Here is a 20,060-nt window from a genome sequence, read left to right as displayed (position 1 = left end):
CTGCTGTTCTCAGTCCTGTTTAAAGCATACCCTCTTTCATCACATCCATCTTACTTACTCCCAAATGCCTCCCAGCCCTGATTTCTTGCTCCTTTATCATGTTATATAACGTTTCCTATGGTAACTACTTATCTATAATCAATACCCTTCTCTTCCAAGAATTCCAAGACTCTAAAGGCTGATCTCAACTTCTTGCCCCTAAAGTCACCTCTTCTTACACTCTCATGACAATCAGCTGTCACCATCCCTGAAGCTACTACCCATGTTCGTAAACTTAGAGTCATCTCTGAAAAATTTTTGACTTTCTACCCAATCATTCATAAAGATGTATTGTCTACCGTATTAAATACGACATTTATGTGAGAACATTTACGGTCTGTAAAGTACAGTCCATGCATAAGGTGATGATAACATGAATTCACATTTGGAGCAGATGTTCAAGGTCAACCCTCAAGCTGGCCTCAGTGGACTTCTAAGGTCTCATCTTTTACCAACTTCTTATCCTCTCTCCTTCCCCATCATCCAGTGTCTCAGGCAGGCCAACAGATCACATTCCCATATATTTGCCCTGCTTTCCCCAAGTCTCTGCCTGTATACATACCACTTACTTGCCTCAATTGCTCTTTATTTCAACAGGTGTTTGCAGAGGAGAAAACCCACTGTCGTCTTCTCCTCTCTGTTTCTCCAGAGCCCATCCTACCTTTACAGTTGACTTCCTCGACATACCTCCAGCATCCCCTAGAAATGGCTGCACAGTACCTACAACCTGTTCTCACAGAGTATTTGGAAATTATTCTCTAGGGGGGTTGAGCCTCATTTTCCCTGCTCTTCAACCAAAAGAATAAATGAATGCTCACAATAAATCTTTGCACAAGGACAGAAGTAGGAAAAGCTCCTCCTTCCACAACAAACACACTTGGCAATATTTAATTTATCAATATAGGTAAGTTAGCAGTAGATTTCACACCTGGGGATGTCTGTGGATACACATTTTACCCAGAAGGAAGCAAAAAGTGGGAGTAAAGATGACTTCCCACTGAAGGGAAGCCTCAGAGCTACATCTGCTGCGAAGGAACCTGCCAATGTCTTTTCCAACACACTCTCCTAAGAAAAGGGAGGGGAAGGGAAGGGAAGAATAGGGAAAAGAAGAGAAGGGAAGGGAAGGGAAGGAAAAAAAAGAAAAGCAGCAAGTTATAGCTCACATTTTAGAGCACTTTAGCAATTTACTATTTGCTTTCTAGTATGCCAATGATCTCATTCGATTTCCTCTTACAAAAAGTGTTCAAACGAAACACTTTATGTCTTTTAAAAGAATTCTCCGGGTCTGGATTTGGTGGTTGGAAAGCAGAAAGTTAATAGGAGAGAAAAGGAAGCGAGAAGATGCCTGCAAGGTTCCAGGGGAGTCAGAGGAATAAAAGGGGCGCACCATTCTCGCTTGGGAGAGCTCCAGCTCGGCAGGACCTTTTACCAGGATCCCCAGAGACCGCTCTCGTCAGGCTGCCCCAGCCAAGGGCACGCAGCCAGGCTCGGGGTGGCGGTGGGCGGCTGCTGCGGTGCGCCCTCCCTGGGACACGCCGGGCGCAGACGGTCAAGTGCTCCGCGAAGGCTCTCGCGCTGGGAGCGGCTCCCCAGGCGCGCTGCAAGGTTGCACGTGGGAGGGACCAGGCACGTGGGAGGGACCTGGCACGCCCCGGCCAGCTCCCAGGCCCGGGTCCGCGGAGACCCGACGAGCCGCAGCCCGGGAGCGGCCAGCTATATAAGCCACCCGGCGCGGGCAGGGCGCACGGGCGCAGCCAGCCTGCGCGTCCTGGGTCCTCTTGACACTAGGGCGCGAAAGCGGGAGGCGCGGCCCGGCTCAGCTCTAGTGTAGCCGCTGCCCGCGCACCCCCTCCCCGGAAGTCAAGTCAGAAGCCTGTTTGCTGTCCGGGAAATTCCACCTTGTGGCGGCCCGAGTCCATCAGTCCTTGCGCCCGCTCATCGCTCCGCAGTTTGAGCGAAGATGGTGGGCCCCACAGCCTTGGACGTGCCCCCGACGATGACGGTCAAGATCTTCTCCGCTGGCGTGGCTGCCTGTGTGGCGGATGCCATCACGTTCCCGCTGGACACCGTCAAAGTCCGGCTCCAGGTAGCGAGTGAGATGAGGCTGGGGAGGTGTCTCAGGGCAGAGGGGCGACACCTATTCTGTGCGCCCTTTTGGGAATGGCTTTGGTTTACCACTCCGCAGGTGGGGCCGGTGGCCGCCTTGAAAGTGTGGGCTTGTCACGGAACTGGATGCGTTAGGGTGGGGAACTGGAACTTACCTGAGATTAACTGAAGAACCACAAGAAACCCCGGAAGATCGGTTGACCGTGACCACTGCCAGAGCCCCCAGAGTTAGGGCGCACTATGTGTTCTAAGAGCTAAGACTGTCAGCATTTCCCAAGTCTCCATGTCAAGTTCTTTGCCTTCCTTACTTTGGTGGGGGCATCTTCCCATCGGCTGCTTGGGGGTTCTGGAGGATTTGTACAGGGAGGGTGGGAATGTTTAAAATGGGCATTATAGCCAACCTCTCTCCATATATGTACCTAGAGAGATATAGAGATATCTAGAGGAGATGTTACTGAGAAGGGAAAGGGAACTGGGAGCAGGAAAACAGGGGGGAAAATCTTGGCTGCAGGTTTCTCCACAGAGGACAGCCTGTTGCCAGTCTTTGTTTTTTCCTCACCAGTTAGGACCTCCTCACTCAATTTTCACTTCCCTCTGACCTGTACCTTTCTCATTTCCAGATCCAAGGTGAATGCCAGACCTCCAGAGCCATCAGGTATAAAGGTGTCCTGGGAACAATCACCACTCTGGCAAAAACAGAAGGGCCAGTGAAACTCTATAGTGGGCTGCCTGCTGGTCTCCAGAGACAAATAAGCTTTGCTTCTCTTCGGATCGGCCTCTACGACACTGTCCAGGAGTTCTTCAGCGCAGGAAAAGAAAGTAAGCAATGAGCATCCCTGGGCGGGGCAGACAGCCAGAGACATGCCCTGGGCCCAGCTCTGTTCAAGCAAATGTTACATGCGGGGTAGTGGTCTTCATAACAAACTGGCAAGCAGACATCCAATATTAGCTTGATACTCACGGTTCGTAGAAAGAAAAGGAAATGTGCAAAATCAGTTTTTCAGATGCCGATTTACACTTATAAAAATCATCTGATCGGTCATGGAAATTTAGGGCATAATTTGGATATCCACCTGGAGAAGACAGATGGGCTGGAGAGTAAGGGGTAACTCGAGGTTCCCCAAACGGTGAAGTCTCACAACAACATCTGAGGAGCGTGTTGAAAATCCAAGTGCTGAGGACTGCCCTGTTCCCTGCGCCCTGAATCTGAACTGCTCAGGTTGGGACCAGGGGATGGATGTTTTCACAAGCTTCCTGGAAATTTTTGGCAGGCACAGATTTGAAAACCTTGGTTTGAAAGGCAGAAAACCAGACCTCATGAGGAGAGCTGAGAGGACAGGGAAAGGAGTCCCTCATTGCTCTCCAAGAATTCCTGTCAGTTTAGTCAGCATTTATTTGAGGCCACACTATGAGCTGGACTCTATTCTAAATGCCTCAGATACATCACTGCTGGAAATATACTATTATTTGTATCCTTTAATAAGAGGGGAAACTGAGGCACAGAGAAGTTTTAGAACTTGCCCAAGGTCACATAGTTGGAAAGGGGCAGAGCACCAGTTCAAACCCAGGGAGTCTGGCAGCTAACCTGTCTCTCAACCACTTCACTGCCCTGCCCCCTGCATGTGATTCTGGGCATCATTTAATCCAACAGAGTTGTGAGATACAAAGTGTTATCCCCACAGTCAGGTAGGGAAACTGAGGATCAGAAAAGTTAAGTAACATCAAGATCACCCAGCTAGCATGTATCAGAGTCACTTTCTTATGGAGTAGACAAAAATGAATATGTTAAGTGACTACATGGGCAAAGTTCATCATTTCTGCTTTAAGTAACTTTAGGATGGATGCGAGGGCGATCGGGCTGCAACATCTGTCACCCCATTGATCCGGCTGGCTAGACGGGTGTCCCTTTCCTTCCTCACTGCTCTGTGTGTGTCCCTCCCAAAGCTGCACCCTTGATCAAAGAGGATGACCTTCCCCGATAAAGGAAGACCATTCTTGAGTCAAGGATATAGGAGTAGCTGCATTCCCCTGCTAGAAACTTCCAAACAAGCTCTCAAGGTCCATTAGTAGGAGTATGTAGTGTAGTCAAGATTCCGAGACTCCAGACACATCCAAATGAGGCACTGGTGGTGGCAGTCTGTTTTTCTTTAAAAAAAAAAAAAAAAAAAGTCACTTTAGGATTACATAACTTTATGGAACAAGCTATAAATATTAGTCATACAAACAAGGAATGAGTCTACTCTATACAGTTTCAAAGTAAAGTCTAGATGCTTTGAGATCAATACTGCATTGTCCTGTTTGTACGTGTAACAAGAGAGGAATCACAAAAGATGTAAAGCTGCCCATTCTGGTAGTTTCCTTCACAGTTGATTGTCCTGCCCAATTGGTGAGTACTTCGATACTAAATTAATAGGACCTATCTTAGCAGGATTCTCTGTTATGCCAATTCCATGCATTTTGTTAGCTTTATTGAGGTGCCATGTGCCCCAAACCGTGTTCGATGCATGGATTATAGATTTCTGTCTAGGCAAGCCCTGTGAGCTTTGAGTAGGTTGGTAGATGGCTATGTACTATGACACATGCTCTTTAGAGCATTTAGAAGTAATGGCAGGATGTTGGGCACATGGAAGAGGAATATTTTACTGAGCCTCGGGGCATGCTTGGGCCAGATTTTCCTGAAGAACTGACGTCTGAATCGAATCTTGAAGGACCGATAAGCCTAATAAGGTAAAGTGGTGAGGAAAGACCTTCCAAGAGAGTGAAGGTCATGTACAGAGGCTCAGAGAGGAGTGGCAAGAGCACACAGGGCAGAGAGGGAGGACTTGTTGGCAAGGAGGGAGAGGCGAAGCCCAGGCAGGAAAAAGTCAGATCACAAGGAACCTTGCAGACCATGCTAAGAAGTTCAGATTTTGTCCTTACAGTGATGGGAAATCATTGAAAAATGTTAAGCAGGAAAGTGTCACAAACCATTTATATTTTTGAAAGATCACTTTGGCAGCAATATCTAGAGGATTTATAGAAAAAGGGCCAGAAGGGGGTAAGTTAGAAAGTAAGAAACAACTGGGATAGGCTACAACAATGGCAATAGGGAAGGAGACTAGAGATCAGAAGGATTCAGGAAGTGTAGCTGACTGAACTTGGTAGGCAGCTGGCAGTAAGGATGAGGGAAAGCCTGCGATGGAGATGGCCTCTGAGGTCTTGGCGAAAGGTTCCATTCATGGAGGGCAGGAACATGAAAGCTGTCTTGGGGGAAGGTAAACCTTAGGGAAGGTTGACACTTGAAGATGTATAAACAAGTAACATCCAGTCAACACATGAGCTTAAGAGAAATGTCTGAGCTAGACTCCAGAGAGTTACAGGTGGAACCATCAGTAGGGTCAAACAGAGCAGAGAGATCTAGCATGGAAGGGACTGAAACGTGATGGATGTGACTAACAAAGGAACCCATGGTTTTCCTTTGCCAAAACATCGGAGGCCGAGTAGTAGAGATGGAAACTGGCTCATAGAGGACTGAGGAGGAACTCTAAGAAGGGCCATGGGAAGTAAAGACAGAAAATATAGCCTCTATTTCAAAGGGCTTGACAGGGAAATGAGAAGGGGACTGGTGGACAGGATGAGTGTCACAGATAAGATTATGAATGTGGCCCCATGTGAAGGGGATTGTAATTGTCAGATCTTGCCCATTAAAAGATGGTTATCTATTGTATGCTCAGCTGCTGGACAAGCGTGAGGAGAAGAGAGTACAATCATATGGTTATGAAAAAACTTATGTACTTTCTACATGCAGGACAGTATGTTATATGCTATACTGATATTATTTTAACTCACGATAACTGGTATGAGATAGATATTATCTCTATTTTACAGATTAGGAAACAGACAGACTGAGAAAGTCCTTGATGAGTACATGTTCTTGAGCCGTACTTTAATGGATCCAAGACTACTTATAGTTTACTAAAGAATATCTGTCTTGAGTAACCTAAGCTAATTTTTTAAATTTTCAGGTCAGAAAACACTTTCTTCACTTCTTTCTTTTTATTTTTGTTTCCTTTGTAATCTGTTGTAGCCTAATACCACCGACATCCCATATGGGAGCCGTTTGTTCACTTGGGATTTTCCTAAGACCCTGAACATTACACTGACAAGAGGAAGGCTAAGCATCATTGGTGACTGGTACCTGCTCCCAGTTGGAAAATACTGGAAAAGAGAGCTAAATATAGAAGAGAACTAAGCACGGTTTAAATAGGCATTGCATTTTCTTTGTCCTTGAAAGTCTTTATTTATTTTCTAATTCTAGTCAACTTCGAAGTTTCTAGGCCTAAAGTGATTTAGCCCATACTCAGTACATGATCACAGCATGTACAAGCATTAAGGAAATAGAAAAGATATAGAGAGATACAGTAATAGTAACTACTAAAATTAAAAAAGACATAGAGTTGCCCTCTGGGTCTTTTTTTTTTTCTTTTCTTTTTTGCTTGATAAGTATCTTTTCTCTCTGGATAGCAACACCTAGTTTAGGAAGCAAGATCTCAGCTGGTCTGACGACTGGAGGGGTGGCAGTATTCATCGGGCAACCCACAGAGGTCGTGAAGGTCAGACTTCAAGCACAGAGCCATCTGCATGGTCTCAAACCTCGCTACACCGGGACTTACAATGCTTACAGAGTCATAGCGACAACAGAAGGCCTGATGGGCCTTTGGAAAGGTAATTGACTTCAAGGTGAATCTAATCATTATTAAAACACATTATCTTAGGGGGTGCCTTGGTGGCCCAGTCAGTTAAGCATGTGCCTTCGGCTCGGGTCATGATTGGAATAGAGTCCTGTTATTGGGCTCCCTCCTCAGCGAGGAGTCTGCTTGTCCCTCTCCCTCTCCCACTTCCCTTCCCCCCAACTTGCGCGCTCTCACTCTAGCTCTCTCTGTAATAAATAAATTAAATTAAATTTAAAAGAACACCTATATCCTGTCAGCACCCTATCGTATAATGAAGCTATTACACATTTTCTTTTTTCTAGGAACTACTCTCAATCTGACAAGAAATGTCATCATTAATTGTACAGAGCTGGTTACATATGACCTAATGAAGGAAGGCCTTGTGAAAAACAAACTCCTGGCAGGTAACTTCCTCTTAGATACGTAACCTGTGGGTCTACACATTTACAGTTTCATCCTGGAGATTCTCCAGGGATGTTATAGTGAATCCCTTAATCGTAATAGTTGAAAAAACTAAGTAATTTTGAACACTGGATAGAACTTTTAAGCAAACAAAACAGAACAAAAGAAAAAACAAACCAAAACCCCAAAACACTAACTTTTAGAAGTTTGCTGCAACCAATTTTTTTTTTCTGCAACAAAAAGAAAGTGTAACAGTATTCTTATATCAGCATTATACTCATGTAATACTAGTATAAGGGACTTTGGTTAACATCTTATTCTTTTTTTTTTTTTTTAAAGATTTTATTTATTTATCAGAGAAGGTGGGGGGGAGAGAGCGAGCACAGGCAGACAGAATGGCAGGCAGAGGCAGAGGGAGAAGCAGGCTCCCTGCTGAGCAAGGAGCCCGATGTGGGACTCGATCCCAGGACACTGGGATCATGACCTGAGCCGAAGGCAGCTGCTTAGCCAACTGAGCCACCCAGGCGTCCCTAGCATCTTATTCTTTATATAGCATAACATCCCACACTCTATCCAGATGAGCTGGTTAGGTAAGGAGCCCATCAGAGTTTTCATCCAAAAGTAGTACCATTGGATAGGTTTCTAAGACAGTCTAACAGGTTCTAGAGACATTGAAATTCTCCCTGGACAATGACTTTAATTCAACAAAAGAAGTATTAGATGCCTATGTCTCGGGCATTATGCGATACCCTAAGGGCACAGAGCAGACTCACAGGATATTTTCCTAAAACACTAACAATCCCCTGTGCCACGTACTCTTTGTCATCTTTTTTGGTAAGGGTAAGTGAAAGCTTCCTTGAGATACTTTATTCATTGATGAGACATCCACATTGGTCTTCTGATATCATCGGGTTTCTGAGGATCTGATAGATAACTAAAAACTAGAAGCTTCTTCCAAAAGTCTGCTGCTGATTTGTTTCATTGATCTCTTTTAGATGACTTACCCTGCCACTGTGTGTCAGCCCTTATCGCCGGATTTTGCACAACGGTCCTGTGCTCGCCAGTGGATGTGGTAAAAACCCGATTCATTAATTCTCCACCAGGCCAGTACAAAAGTGTGCCCAACTGTGCCATGACAATGTTCACCAAGGAAGGACCGCCGGCTTTTTTCAAAGGGTAGGATATGTAATGGTCTGTAATGCTATGTTCAGGCTATCTGTATGCTTTGGGAAGCTGTCTCGTCTAAACAGTCGACCAGCCTTAGTCTATGCCGTATGTTTAGTGTTTATTTTTCCTTGCCATAACCATCACCAGTTCCTCTGGGCCAGAAAACTATGATATTAAGATGTTCTCAGCCTTGATCAGAGGCTCATTTAAATTCAGTGACCTCTCTCTTGGTCCCAGCCTGTTGGGAATTGGACAGGATTTTGCTTGATCAGGACTAGAGAACTATAAAGTGAAGGGAAAGCATAATAGAGGGCTCCACAAAAACAAGATGTGATTTTTGCTATTAAAATAATTTTTTAGAGGTGCCTGGGTGGGTTAAGCCTCTGCCTTCAGCTCAGGTCATGAGGTCCTGCGACTGAGCCCCACATTGGGCTCTCCGCTCGGCGCGGAGCCTGCTTCCCCCTCTCTTTCTGCCTCCCTCTCTGCCTACTTGTGATCTCTCTCTCTGTCAAATAAATAAATAAAATCTTAAAAAAGAGAGAATTTCTTAAATTTTTAAAATTTTAATTCCAGTTAATTAATTCCAGTTAGAGCTGTATTAGTTTCAGGTGTCCAATATAGCGATTCCATACTTCCATACATCCCCCAACACTCACCACAAGCGCCCTCCTTAATCCACATCAGCCATTTAATCCACCCCCCTTGCCTACCTCTGCTCTGGTAGCCATCAGTTTATTCTCTATAGTTAAGAGTATGTTTCTTGATCTCTCTCTCTCTCTCATCGTTACCCTTTGCTTGTTTTTTAAAGGCCAAATACTCTTTTTTTTTTTAAGATTTTATTATTTATTTGACAGAGAGAGATCACAAGTAGGCAGAGAGGCAGGCAGGGGGGTGGGGGAGCAGGCTTCCTGCTGAGCAGAGAGCCCAATGTGGGGCTTGATCCCAGGACCCTGAGATCATGACCTGAGCCAAAGGCAGAGGCTTTAACCCATTGAGCCACCCAGGTGCCCCACCCCTTGCTTGTTTTTTAAATTCCACCTATGAGTCAAATTATATGGTATTTGTCTTCTCTGACTTATTTCATATAGTGTTTTCCTCTCAAGCTCCATCTTTCATCAATCAGTAGACATGTGGGCTGTTTCCATATCTTGGATCTTGTAAATAATGCTGCTATAAACATAGGGGTATATGTATCCCTTTGATTTAGTGTTCTTGGATTCTTTGGATAAATATCCAGTAGTGTGATTGCTGAAATTTTCACTGTTTTAATTTGATGGGCTCAGATTTTTTTATTGTATTAAAGTCAAACTAGAGAAAAATCATTGCCACTGACCTAGCATAGTCATGCAGAAAATGATGTGGTTTGAATAATTATTATGCTCACCTTGAAACCAGTATTGCATAGTAGGCCACTTTTCCTGTTAAGTAGTATTACATTGACTACTACCTTCCTAAGAAAGTACAGTATGAGCTACTGTATGGATGCACTCTGTAAGGATTAAACTGGTGATAATATAGCCATTTCTATAACCCTTTAAAATTGTAAGGCAGTGCCTCAAACTTTATGAAATAAGCATAAATGTACCATACACATTATACACAAGCTTTTCAAATCACCATAATTAGCACTAATGGTATATGAATACAAATGAGTTATATTATAAAATTAATTCAGAATGGATATCTCAGTTATTGACCATTAGCCATTTAACAATACTTTCATTTTTTTAAACTTGAAACCTTTTGGGGATATATGCTGCAGCAAGGATGAATCCTGAAAACATTATGCTGAATAAAATGGGCAAGACACAGGACATATATTGTATGATTTCACTTATGTGAGGTATCTAGAGTAGTCAGATTCATACAGACAGAGGTGGAATGGTGATTACCAGAGGCTGAGGGGAGGTGGGGGGGTAGGGCATTATTATTTTTTTTGTTTTTTAGGTTTTACTCATTTATTAGAGAAAGCATGGGAGCATGAGTGGGGCTGGGGGAGGGGGAGAGGGAGAGGGAGAATTAGGCTCCCCTACTGAGCAGGGAGCCTGACACGGGGCTTGATCCCAGGACCCTGAGATCATGACCTGAGCTGAAGACAGATGCTTAACTGACTGAGCCACCCAGGTGCCTGGGAATTATTGTTTAATAGGTACAGTTTCAGTTAGAGATGATCAGAAGGTTCTGGAGAGGGGTAGTGGTGACGGTTGCTCCCAATGTGAATGCACTTAATGCTACTGAATTATACACTTAAAATGGTTAGAATGGTAAACTAATGAGCAATGTACCACAATTAAAACACACACACACACAAATCCAGGAGTCAGGAGAAATGTATTGAGACCTTAAGGTAACCAAAATCTTTGGGGCATGATTTTTATAGGCCAGATCTCTTTTAAAAAATCTATCCAGGGGCACCTGGGTGGCTCAGTGGGTTAAAACTTCTGCCTTTGGCTCAGGTCATGATCCCAGGGTCCTGGGATCGAGTCCCACATCAGGCTCTTTGCTCAGCAGGGAGCCTGCTTCCTCCTTTCTCTCTGCCTGCCTCTCTGTCTACCTGTGATCTCTGTCTGTCAAATAAATAAATAAAAATCTTAAAAAAAAAAAATCTATCCAAAACAGAGTTAACTGATGACGTCTTTTTCTCTCTGAATGTCTTATTGCTGCAAACAGGCACTCAAAATCAATCATTTGGTCTGCACAGTTTGACAGCATAACAACAACAACAACAAAAAAACAGAAAACAAACCACTCAACCCCCCCCACCCCCGGCAAAAAGAAGAAAAGTACCTTGACAGTCCTTGACGTCCTTAACGGTCTAAGGGCAAGAATTGCCAAGATTGGGACAGCACTAATTTCTTCACTTTAGAAAATGGTCCACTTACTCATTGATTTTTCTTGGCTTTCTTCTCTTCCTCTTTCAACAGATTCCTACCTCCCATTCAGAAAGCAGAGCAAAAGATAGCAAGAATTTCCTTGCTTCTCAAAAAAAGAGAGTTATGGAAAATGCCCCTTCAGAAAGGACACAAGATTTGGTGTGGTGGGAAGGAAAGTTGTTTATGTATTTGGATAGATGTGATCATTCGGGGTTTTGTGGTTCTGAAGCAGTATTAGACGGCTACGTAAAACATTATCTTAGGCATCGCTGGAAAGGGGAGGAATAGGTCATTTTAAATGTCTTTATTTGAGGAGAGTGGTGCAATGAGAAGCAGAAACTGTGTGATAATAGCTTTAAGAATTCCAGCAAACTCAAGAGAATGATGACATGCCTTCTTCTAGATTTGTACCTTCCTTCTTGCGATTCGGATCCTGGAACGTCATCATGTTTGTGTGCTTCGAACAGCTGAAACGAGAGCTGACGAAGTCAGGGCGGACCGTGGACTGTGCCACATAATCACCTTCAGGAAAAGGCGGTAACACACCAGGGGGAATCTTTGCTGACCGGATAACTAAAATCAAAAATGAAAACAAAACACCTATTTCCCCTTATTTCACCCTAAAAAGATAAAGGAGTTCTGATAAAGAGTTTTGGACTTTTCAAAGACAAATGGGTGTTTATTTCCTGTGACTTTTATTCTCAGTGTCTCAGGAAGGAGAAAGCAAAATTCTCAGCATGCACCTTGGCTCATGCAAGGTGCAAATAAGTGACTTCATTTGATTGGCTGTTTTGAGAGGATGGGAGCCTTACGATTGAATATGAAGAAATTTAACATGTTTTCATTATAATTCAAGTTCACAAGAAAGGAAAACGGCCGCATTTTATGTTTATAAATACTTAATGATGAACAGTTATCAAGAAAATGCTATTTCCTTTTATTAACCCAGTTGTCAGTTAATATATTCAGTAAAGTATTCCCAGTACATTTGAATGTTTGCCATTCGGGGTCTATCTCTGAATGTAAAATTTGCGGTGCACTTCTAGCAAGTGAAGGTCTTTAGAATCATCAAGCATAAACTTACTTTGAATGTAATTGGCACAGATTTCTAATTTTGGGAGTTTGTGTTTTATGGCATTTATAACAATCTCTAATCTAAGACACTATAATCTTTTGGGCATATTGTTATTACAATCATGATATCTGTGTCAGAAGTGCAGAATTTTTGAGGCAGAAGGTACCTTGGGTGAGACAGAAGAATAGTCTGGGATTCCTAGTGAGATAAAAACAAATCTTCATGGCATCTTTCCAGCCAAGGTAAATTCATCATTAACACCTGTAGGAACCTTTTTCTTATGCCCACAAACAATGCAGAAGAAATAGGGAAAGAATAAACAGATTAGAAAAGAAGTGTAAGACAAAACCCAGGCTTGTTTTGAGCCAAAACCGAAGAATGGAGGAAGGTGTCATTCTATTTGTTTTCATCAGCTCCGCATTCTATCTACTGTTGTGTTTTTCCCCCTTGACTTATGAGGTTTCCCTGGTGCTTATTTCCCCTGCTGTTAACTGTAAAATGGTCTTGTAGCAGAGGTCTGCAGTATCCCTCACCTGTCTCTTTGAGCTCACCACTCTAGCGCATGAGCGCGTCACTTCCTGTTGTCCTTTCCGCATCTGTCTAGGGTCTTCCGGCCAGCAGAGCCATCCCTGTGCGCCTGCGCATGGCTCGCTCGAAGAACCGGAAAGAACACACCCCCTGAGAGCCGCCCTTGCCCAGTAACTGATGGGAGTCTGTGTATAAATACTTTAGTCCCCTCGCCCTCACCCAAGGACTCAAAATCCAGTTGCACAGTGTTATTTTGCTTAATACAAAACCCTTTATGGGATGACTTCAGTCCCCTCACTCCTTTACCAGTGTTTCCTGGGAATCACCGCCCAAATGAATGACAAATCCTTATTCAAGGTCTGATTCTGGAGGAATCCAAACTAAGACAAACCACAACCTTGGAGTAGCAGGTTTCTGTCAAATACAGAAGAAAACATAAAAGTTCGTTTCTTCGCAGTCAGGAAGTAGGCTGTAGTGACAAGATACTGTCCCTTGATCAAACTATAGTCAGGCTTCTCTGAGCTGCCCTTTTCTACTAAATACTCCATAGGCATGTCTTTAAGAGCCCAATTTAACAAGAATCGGACTGGATAGGTTTAGCCAGAGTCCCTCACCCTTCATAAATACCACCCTTGACAACTGATCAAAAATTCCTCTTCTACCCTTGATATTGGATCAATTCTCTTGGATTTTCTATGTACACATTTAGATCATTTATGACTAACTTTTCTTTCATTCCGTCCACTTGTTTTATGGCACTAGGCAGAACTCCAGCACAATTTTGAATAGATGTGCTGTGACAATTTAGATTATTCATCAAATGTTCACTCTTTAGCCCTTCCTAATAGAATACATGTTCCTGTTCCATGGATGTTGGACTTGACCATGTGATTTGCTATACAACCAAGGGAATGTGAGTGGACATGATGTGAGCAAAGGCTTGAAATACCTGTGAGCCATTGGACTTCTTGTGTTTCTGCTGCACCATTAAAGAGCATACCTCAGGTAGCCCACTGGTCCCAGATGAGTAGATCACATCGAGATGACAGAAGCCAAAAACATGACCTGTGTTTAAGCTTTGCTAACCAGGTAGCAAAGCTGCCTGGTTAGCCTACCCATGTGTGAGGAAGGAATGTTTGTTTTTTTGTAGCCACTAAGATTTTTGTGTGATTGGTTCTTATGTGTTGTTATTGTGGCAAAAACAGATACAAGTGGTAACATCCTTTCTTAATTCTGATCCTGATGTTTTACCATTAAATATATTGGTTAGTGTTTATTTTATAGATATGATTCATAAAATTAAGGTAACCCGTATCTCTTATTTGTTAAGTTTTTAACATGAATGGATGTTGAATTTTTACCAAATGCTTTTTCTGCAACTTTTAAGATTATGTGGTTTTTGAATGTTAATGTGGTAAATTTCATTAATTTTATTTTGGGAATTAACCTGAGCTGCAATTGATCACACATTAAAACAACATATCTATATGTAGCTCATTATTATTTAATATATTTATTTCTGGACTTCAGTAGGTTTCTATTTTATTTAGCATTACAACATCTAAAATGACACTGGCATATAATTCTTACTTTTTCATTCTGTTCTTGTTGGATTTGAGTCACCAACACTATGAAGTTTCATTGTGTCTACCCTTCATTATGTAGAAGAGATTGTGAAACTGTCATTATTTTATTCTTAAATGTGTTAACTTACCAGTGTGGAACTGTGGGTGTTTTTTGTTTAATTAACATATAATGTATTATTTGTGTCAGGGGTACAGGTAAACTGTAGGTTTTTTAATGGAAAGATTTTTAACTCCTGAATCCACTAATAGTGCTAGGACTTTCTGCTTCCCTATTTCTTCTTATACAGTTCTGTTTTGATAAGTATATTTTTCTAGAAATGTTTATATTTCATCTAAAGTTTCAAATTTTTGAGGTGATCCTTAATATATTTTCAGGTTTGCAGTATCCGTAGTGATGTTTCATATTTAATTCTTGATATCATTATTTGCTTTTCCTTATCTCACCATGGTTTATCAGTATTACTAGTCTTTTCAAGCAACAGCTTTTTACTTTTGTTGATTCTATGGTATATATTTCTACTCCACACACCTGAGCTCTTGCCTTTAGTATTCCTTCTTCATTTTCTTTAGGTTTATTTTGTTCTTTGCCAAACTCCTTGAGATGATTACTTTGTCTTTAATTTTCAGCCATTCTTTTTTCAATATATACATTTAAAGCTATTATTAATACTAACTTTAATAAGTACTGCTTTTGCTGTATCCGACCAGTGACATATGTGGTATGTTTGTTTAGCTTAAAATAAGATAGACAGACAGACAGACACACACACACACAGAAGAATGTTCTGCAGCTGTACATAAATAGAATAAGGAAGCTATGTATTAATATAAAAATATATCTAAGATACACTGCAAGATTAAGTAAAATGTACTACAGTGCAGTATGAATTATTCCCATCCTTTCTAAGAATGGGAGATGGGAGTGGTAGCTTCTTTTCTGGTCTTATAACCAACTGTTGTTATCCAGTAACATCTTAAATAGATAGTTAGTGGATGAGTTAAAGTCATAAAAATAAAAATTTTCTATATATTCTGATAAATCTATAGGAACATGATTAAAGGATTAAATAAGAAAGGCACTATTTCATGGAAATAAGTGACTTAAATTAGGGATGGGGAGGAAGGGAAGAGATGGAAGGATTACAGAAAGGCTTATAACAATTGTGACACTTTTGTTTTAATTTGTTTACAACATTCCGAACAAAATAACATCACATTTCAACTATTGCTTTTACATAAGAAGTTAATTGTTTTATCCAAAGTAGACAAAAATCTATTTCTTTAAGTTGCCAACCAGCACTTTTCCCCCCAGGGAAAGCTGTTGCTCATTTTTTAAATACATTAACAGAAACATAGAACTGCCCTATAATTGGAAGAAAAAAAAAAAAAAGAATTCCCCTATAATAGTTGGGTCTTAGCTGAAGTACATTTAATTTTTTTCTTGTCAAAAGCTGAAGCCAGAAAACAAAACAAAACAAGCTCAGTCATGATTTCTCTCAGATGTTTAAAGTCCATTAATCTTCGTTAACAATCTGCCAGTGTGGAGAGGTTCCTAAATGTAAAAATGGAAAGTAAGCCTCCCCAGACTTATTCATAGAGAAGCTGAGTGGACCATTTATCCTGAGAAAATAGCTGCTGGCCCCCAATCATTACTTCAAGGAAGATAATAACCATTATTGCTCTCCAAGCCAAACCTCTTCTCTTCTGTGCCATGATAGTGTGTAATATTTCCTGCTCTGGCAATGAGTATTCCACTTTTGAGTCACTCGTGTAATGCTGCTCCTTTGAGCAATCTTTGACCAAGTTCAATTTCACTGAATGTTAAGGGGAGAAACAGTAATATAAACAATTATTAATACTGGAATAAAAATGAAGACTACACATAAATTTCAGATAGAAAAATACATACAAATCCAAACAGTTGTTAAGAGAGGAAAAAAAAATACAGGATGGGCGTTTTCAAGAAAAAGATTTTGTTTTCTAACTGGTGCCAGTAAAACACTGATTTTATGTCTAACTCTACCACCATAAGTATATACAAAGAGAGGCGGGTCTAGGTTCACTGATATACTGATATCCCCTGATTTCTCCTATTTCCTTAAAGATTGTCTTCCAGAACATATTTGAACTACAACCAGTGTAACTGTGTTTACACTATTCTTGTCACTCGCACACTCTCTTCGATCTGGCACATACAAAAATTCATTTCCACATTGATTCACTTTTCTGATGCTAAAGCAAACATAATTTTCTTGCTACTTCAATTCTATCACTACTTTGGTATTTCATTCATTATTATAGAAACAGGTAAGACTCTAAATATGGATTTTAAGACTACATAAAATTCTAACATACATACATAGAAAGCAAGGAAAAGTAGGAAGGTAGACACAATTATGTTTTTTCTTTTCAGGTATGTCACTATATTACATTCTAATTTACAAGTGGCGACACTTAGCTTGGCTTCCAGACTATCAAACGTTACAATTTATTGGTAGCTTTTAGTCCAATTCACTACAGAATTTCTGAAATGGTTACTGATTATTTTAAGCAAAAACAGGACAATATCTATATTGTACAAACAGAGATGACTTAAAGAACATATTATTGGCCAAATTTTCTGATGACATTCTTTTTAAAACATTCAAGTTACTTTCCTCCCTAGAAGGGGAAAAACTTGCTTAAAAAGTTTCCCCTTTCACAGTTGGATCATTCTTTATTAAGCATATTGACAAAGGTTTAAATCAGTTCAAGACCTCAGCTATTGAAAGATCAAAATATTAAGGTAAGTATTTTCAGCTTGGAAATTAAACTAACAGAATTGCTTTCCATTTAAGAGTAAACACTTAAAACTTTAATGGTTAGCACCTGACCTTTACCAGGATTTTCCTACATCTCCTAGAACTCTAGAGCTGGATAATAAAGCACCGAAAACATAAAAATAACAAAATAAAAGATAATCCCAAGGTTGAGAAGTCTCCTACAAGAAGCCTATCTTTAAATCCCTGTGATACTGAGATGCTAGACCACCATGACTATAATAAAATGAATCCAATTTTTAAAAGTTTTATCCTGTTGAGAAAATAACAGTTTTAACGCTGTGCTCTCAATGTATGTGCCATACAAAACCGCATCTGTTATTTTCCGCTCGGGTATTTTTCATCGCTTTTCTCTCTGGCAAGTTTACAGAGAGAGGACTGTCAACAGACAGGAACAAATACTGCAAGCCTCAGGTCTTGCTATACCACAGGCGTCAGTCCTGAAACACTTGATATTCACATTAAAAGATCCACCAACTCTCATCATGTTTAAATGATGTCTCTAACAGGCTGCTTTCTGTAGGATTTGAGAACTTAGTAATCAGACAAACCTATCTTTAAACTCTTTTAGTTTTGCTAGGAGTACAGATTTCTAAAACACACAAGGAAGAAATTATTCCCGTTAGAATTTCCTCACTATATAATCCTTGACAGCACTTGATGTCCTCCTGAGATTTGAGGAGAATAAAGCTATACGCGAAATGCACAGTCATCATCCTCAGGCTAGTTTAGAATCCCACAGACCATCAACTCAAAGAACACCCATGCGTACGCCATTATCCAGAAACACTATGGAGGCAAAGCAAAAAGAAGGAACAGTTAACAGTGAGTAAAATAAACCAACCATGTTTCACGGATATTTTTAAGAAGCTTTAGGTTTTCCTTTTGTTTCAGTTCAAAGACAGCTTTATGGAAAGTAAGCCACTGTCCTTTGAATACAGTCAAGATTTTCTTAGCAAATACATCTCTTTTCATAAACACTCACTGCCAGAGAAGCCTCATAAAAGACCCTCACAATGAGCACTAACTATAGTTCTTTCCTATAGCAGACTGAAAAGCAAATACTGAAGATGAGAAAATGCCTTTAAGCTTTAAAATACCACTGTGATATTTTCAAGTATGGTATTTAAAAACAAAAAAGCTAGTCACCAATACTATCATTCTCTCATTAGCAATTATGCTAATGAGAGAAACCAAAAAGAGGCCCTGTTTCTTTATCTTGTCTGACATAGCTCTGCTTTCTGCTACTAATCAAGCAACATTAGGAATGTGATTGAGATGCAAAGAAAGCAAGCAAGCCTGGAAGAGCTACTCTTCCTGTTAATTAACCTAGGGAGAAAACATGACAAAGGAAATAAAAAACAATCGTTTCCAAACTAAGACACGAAAAATCTGAAAAGAGCTCTGAAAAGAGATGGACTGGATAGTTAACAATACATAAAAATGAACACTGGTTTTTACACATTTTAGTCAACCAATTTAATACAAATACCTGATTTATACTTTTACACTAAATGGGCAAAGTCCCAAGTTCCAAACTGTAGTTTGCAGGCCTCTACAGTAGGGATCTTTGGAAGGATAAGGTACCTTTGGAGGACAGTGTATAAATGACTGTAAACATACACTGATTGTCCACTAGCTTTCTTAAATAGAATTTCTGAAATATTTTAGTAGGAAATTATATATAACGAGTGTAATTGATCAGATAATTTCTATTACAACATATAAATTCTGTTGTGTGTGCAAAATGTGGTAGAAATAGAAGAGAATATGGAGGAATCATATCTTTAAAGTTAGTGATACATTGCAATCCAGTAAGAGTCCTTTAATCTTTTCATGAAACTTCTCTCTATACATGTTGAAATACATAATGCTTTCTGGCTTTTCTTCAAACCAAAACTTGTCAAATTCATAGACAAGGTAACCTGCAGTGAAAAATAAAATATAAATACAGTGCTCAGTAAAGGAAATCACAAACAAAGCATATCATTTTAATGTGCAGAACCAGGGGCACCTGGGTGGCTCAGTGGGTTTTAAAGCCTCTGCCTTCAGCTCAGGTCATGATCTCAGGGTCCTGGGATTGAGCCCTGCATTGGGCTCTCTGCACAGCGGGGAGCCTGCTTCCCCCTCCCCCTTGCCTGCCTCTCTGCCTACTTGTGATCTCTCTCTGTCAAATAAATGAATAAAATCTTAAAAAAAAAAAAGTGCAGAACCCTCCTTTAAATTCCACATGAAGATAAAATAATCAGACCCTATGACCTGGCAATTGTACTACTAGGTATTTATCCAAAGGATACAAAAATAGTGATCCGAAGAGGCATCTGCACCTGATGTTTATAGCAGCGATGTCCACAACAGCCAAACTATGGAAAGAGTCCAGATGTCTACTGACCCAATGACATATGAATGAATAAAGAAGAGATGGGGTGTGTGTGTGTGTGTGTGTGTGTGTGTGCGTGTGTGTGTGTGTAATGGACTATTACATAGCCATCAAAAAGAATGAAACCTTTCCATTTGCAACAACACAGATGGAACTAGAGGGTAGTATGCTAAGGGAAATAAGTCAGAGAAAGACAAATACCATATGATTTCACTCAAATGGGGAATTCGAGAAACAAGACAGATGAACATAAGGGAAGGGAATGAAAAATGAAGTAAGATGAAAACAGAGAGGGAGGCGAACCATAAGAGACTCTTAACTATGGGAAACAAAATGAGGGCTGCTGGAAGGGATGGGGGTGGGAGGATCAGAT

The 20,060-nt window shown here is 40.8% G+C and overlaps 2 protein-coding genes across 4 annotated transcripts in view; one reads left to right on the top strand and one right to left on the bottom strand.

Annotated features, from left to right (window-relative positions):
- The first annotated feature begins 1,624 nt into the window (after window positions 1-1,624).
- Window positions 1,625-19,232, top strand: UCP1 (uncoupling protein 1). Its single transcript, XM_032333465.1, has 6 exons — window positions 1,625-2,125; window positions 2,766-2,964; window positions 6,649-6,849; window positions 7,160-7,261; window positions 8,255-8,435; window positions 11,703-19,232. The coding sequence occupies exons 1-6, from the start codon at window positions 2,000-2,002 to the stop codon at window positions 11,815-11,817; spliced, it is 924 nt and encodes a 307-aa protein (XP_032189356.1). The 5' UTR covers window positions 1,625-1,999; the 3' UTR covers window positions 11,818-19,232.
- Window positions 15,648-20,060, bottom strand: part of ELMOD2 (ELMO domain containing 2) — a 29,849-nt gene continuing 25,436 nt past the window's right edge. For all 3 annotated transcript variants that reach the window (XM_032333467.1, XM_032333466.1, XM_032333468.1), the window contains exon 9: window positions 15,648-19,232. In XM_032333467.1, the coding sequence (XP_032189358.1) occupies window positions 19,087-19,232 (146 nt within the window). In that variant the 3' untranslated portion in view covers window positions 15,648-19,086. The remainder of the gene's footprint in view (window positions 19,233-20,060) is intronic.

The sequence above is a fragment of the Mustela erminea genome, chromosome 2 (assembly GCF_009829155.1).
Source record: "Mustela erminea isolate mMusErm1 chromosome 2, mMusErm1.Pri, whole genome shotgun sequence".
Taxonomy (NCBI): Eukaryota; Metazoa; Chordata; class Mammalia; order Carnivora; family Mustelidae; genus Mustela; species Mustela erminea.
This window is presented reverse-complemented; position numbering and strand designations above follow the sequence as displayed.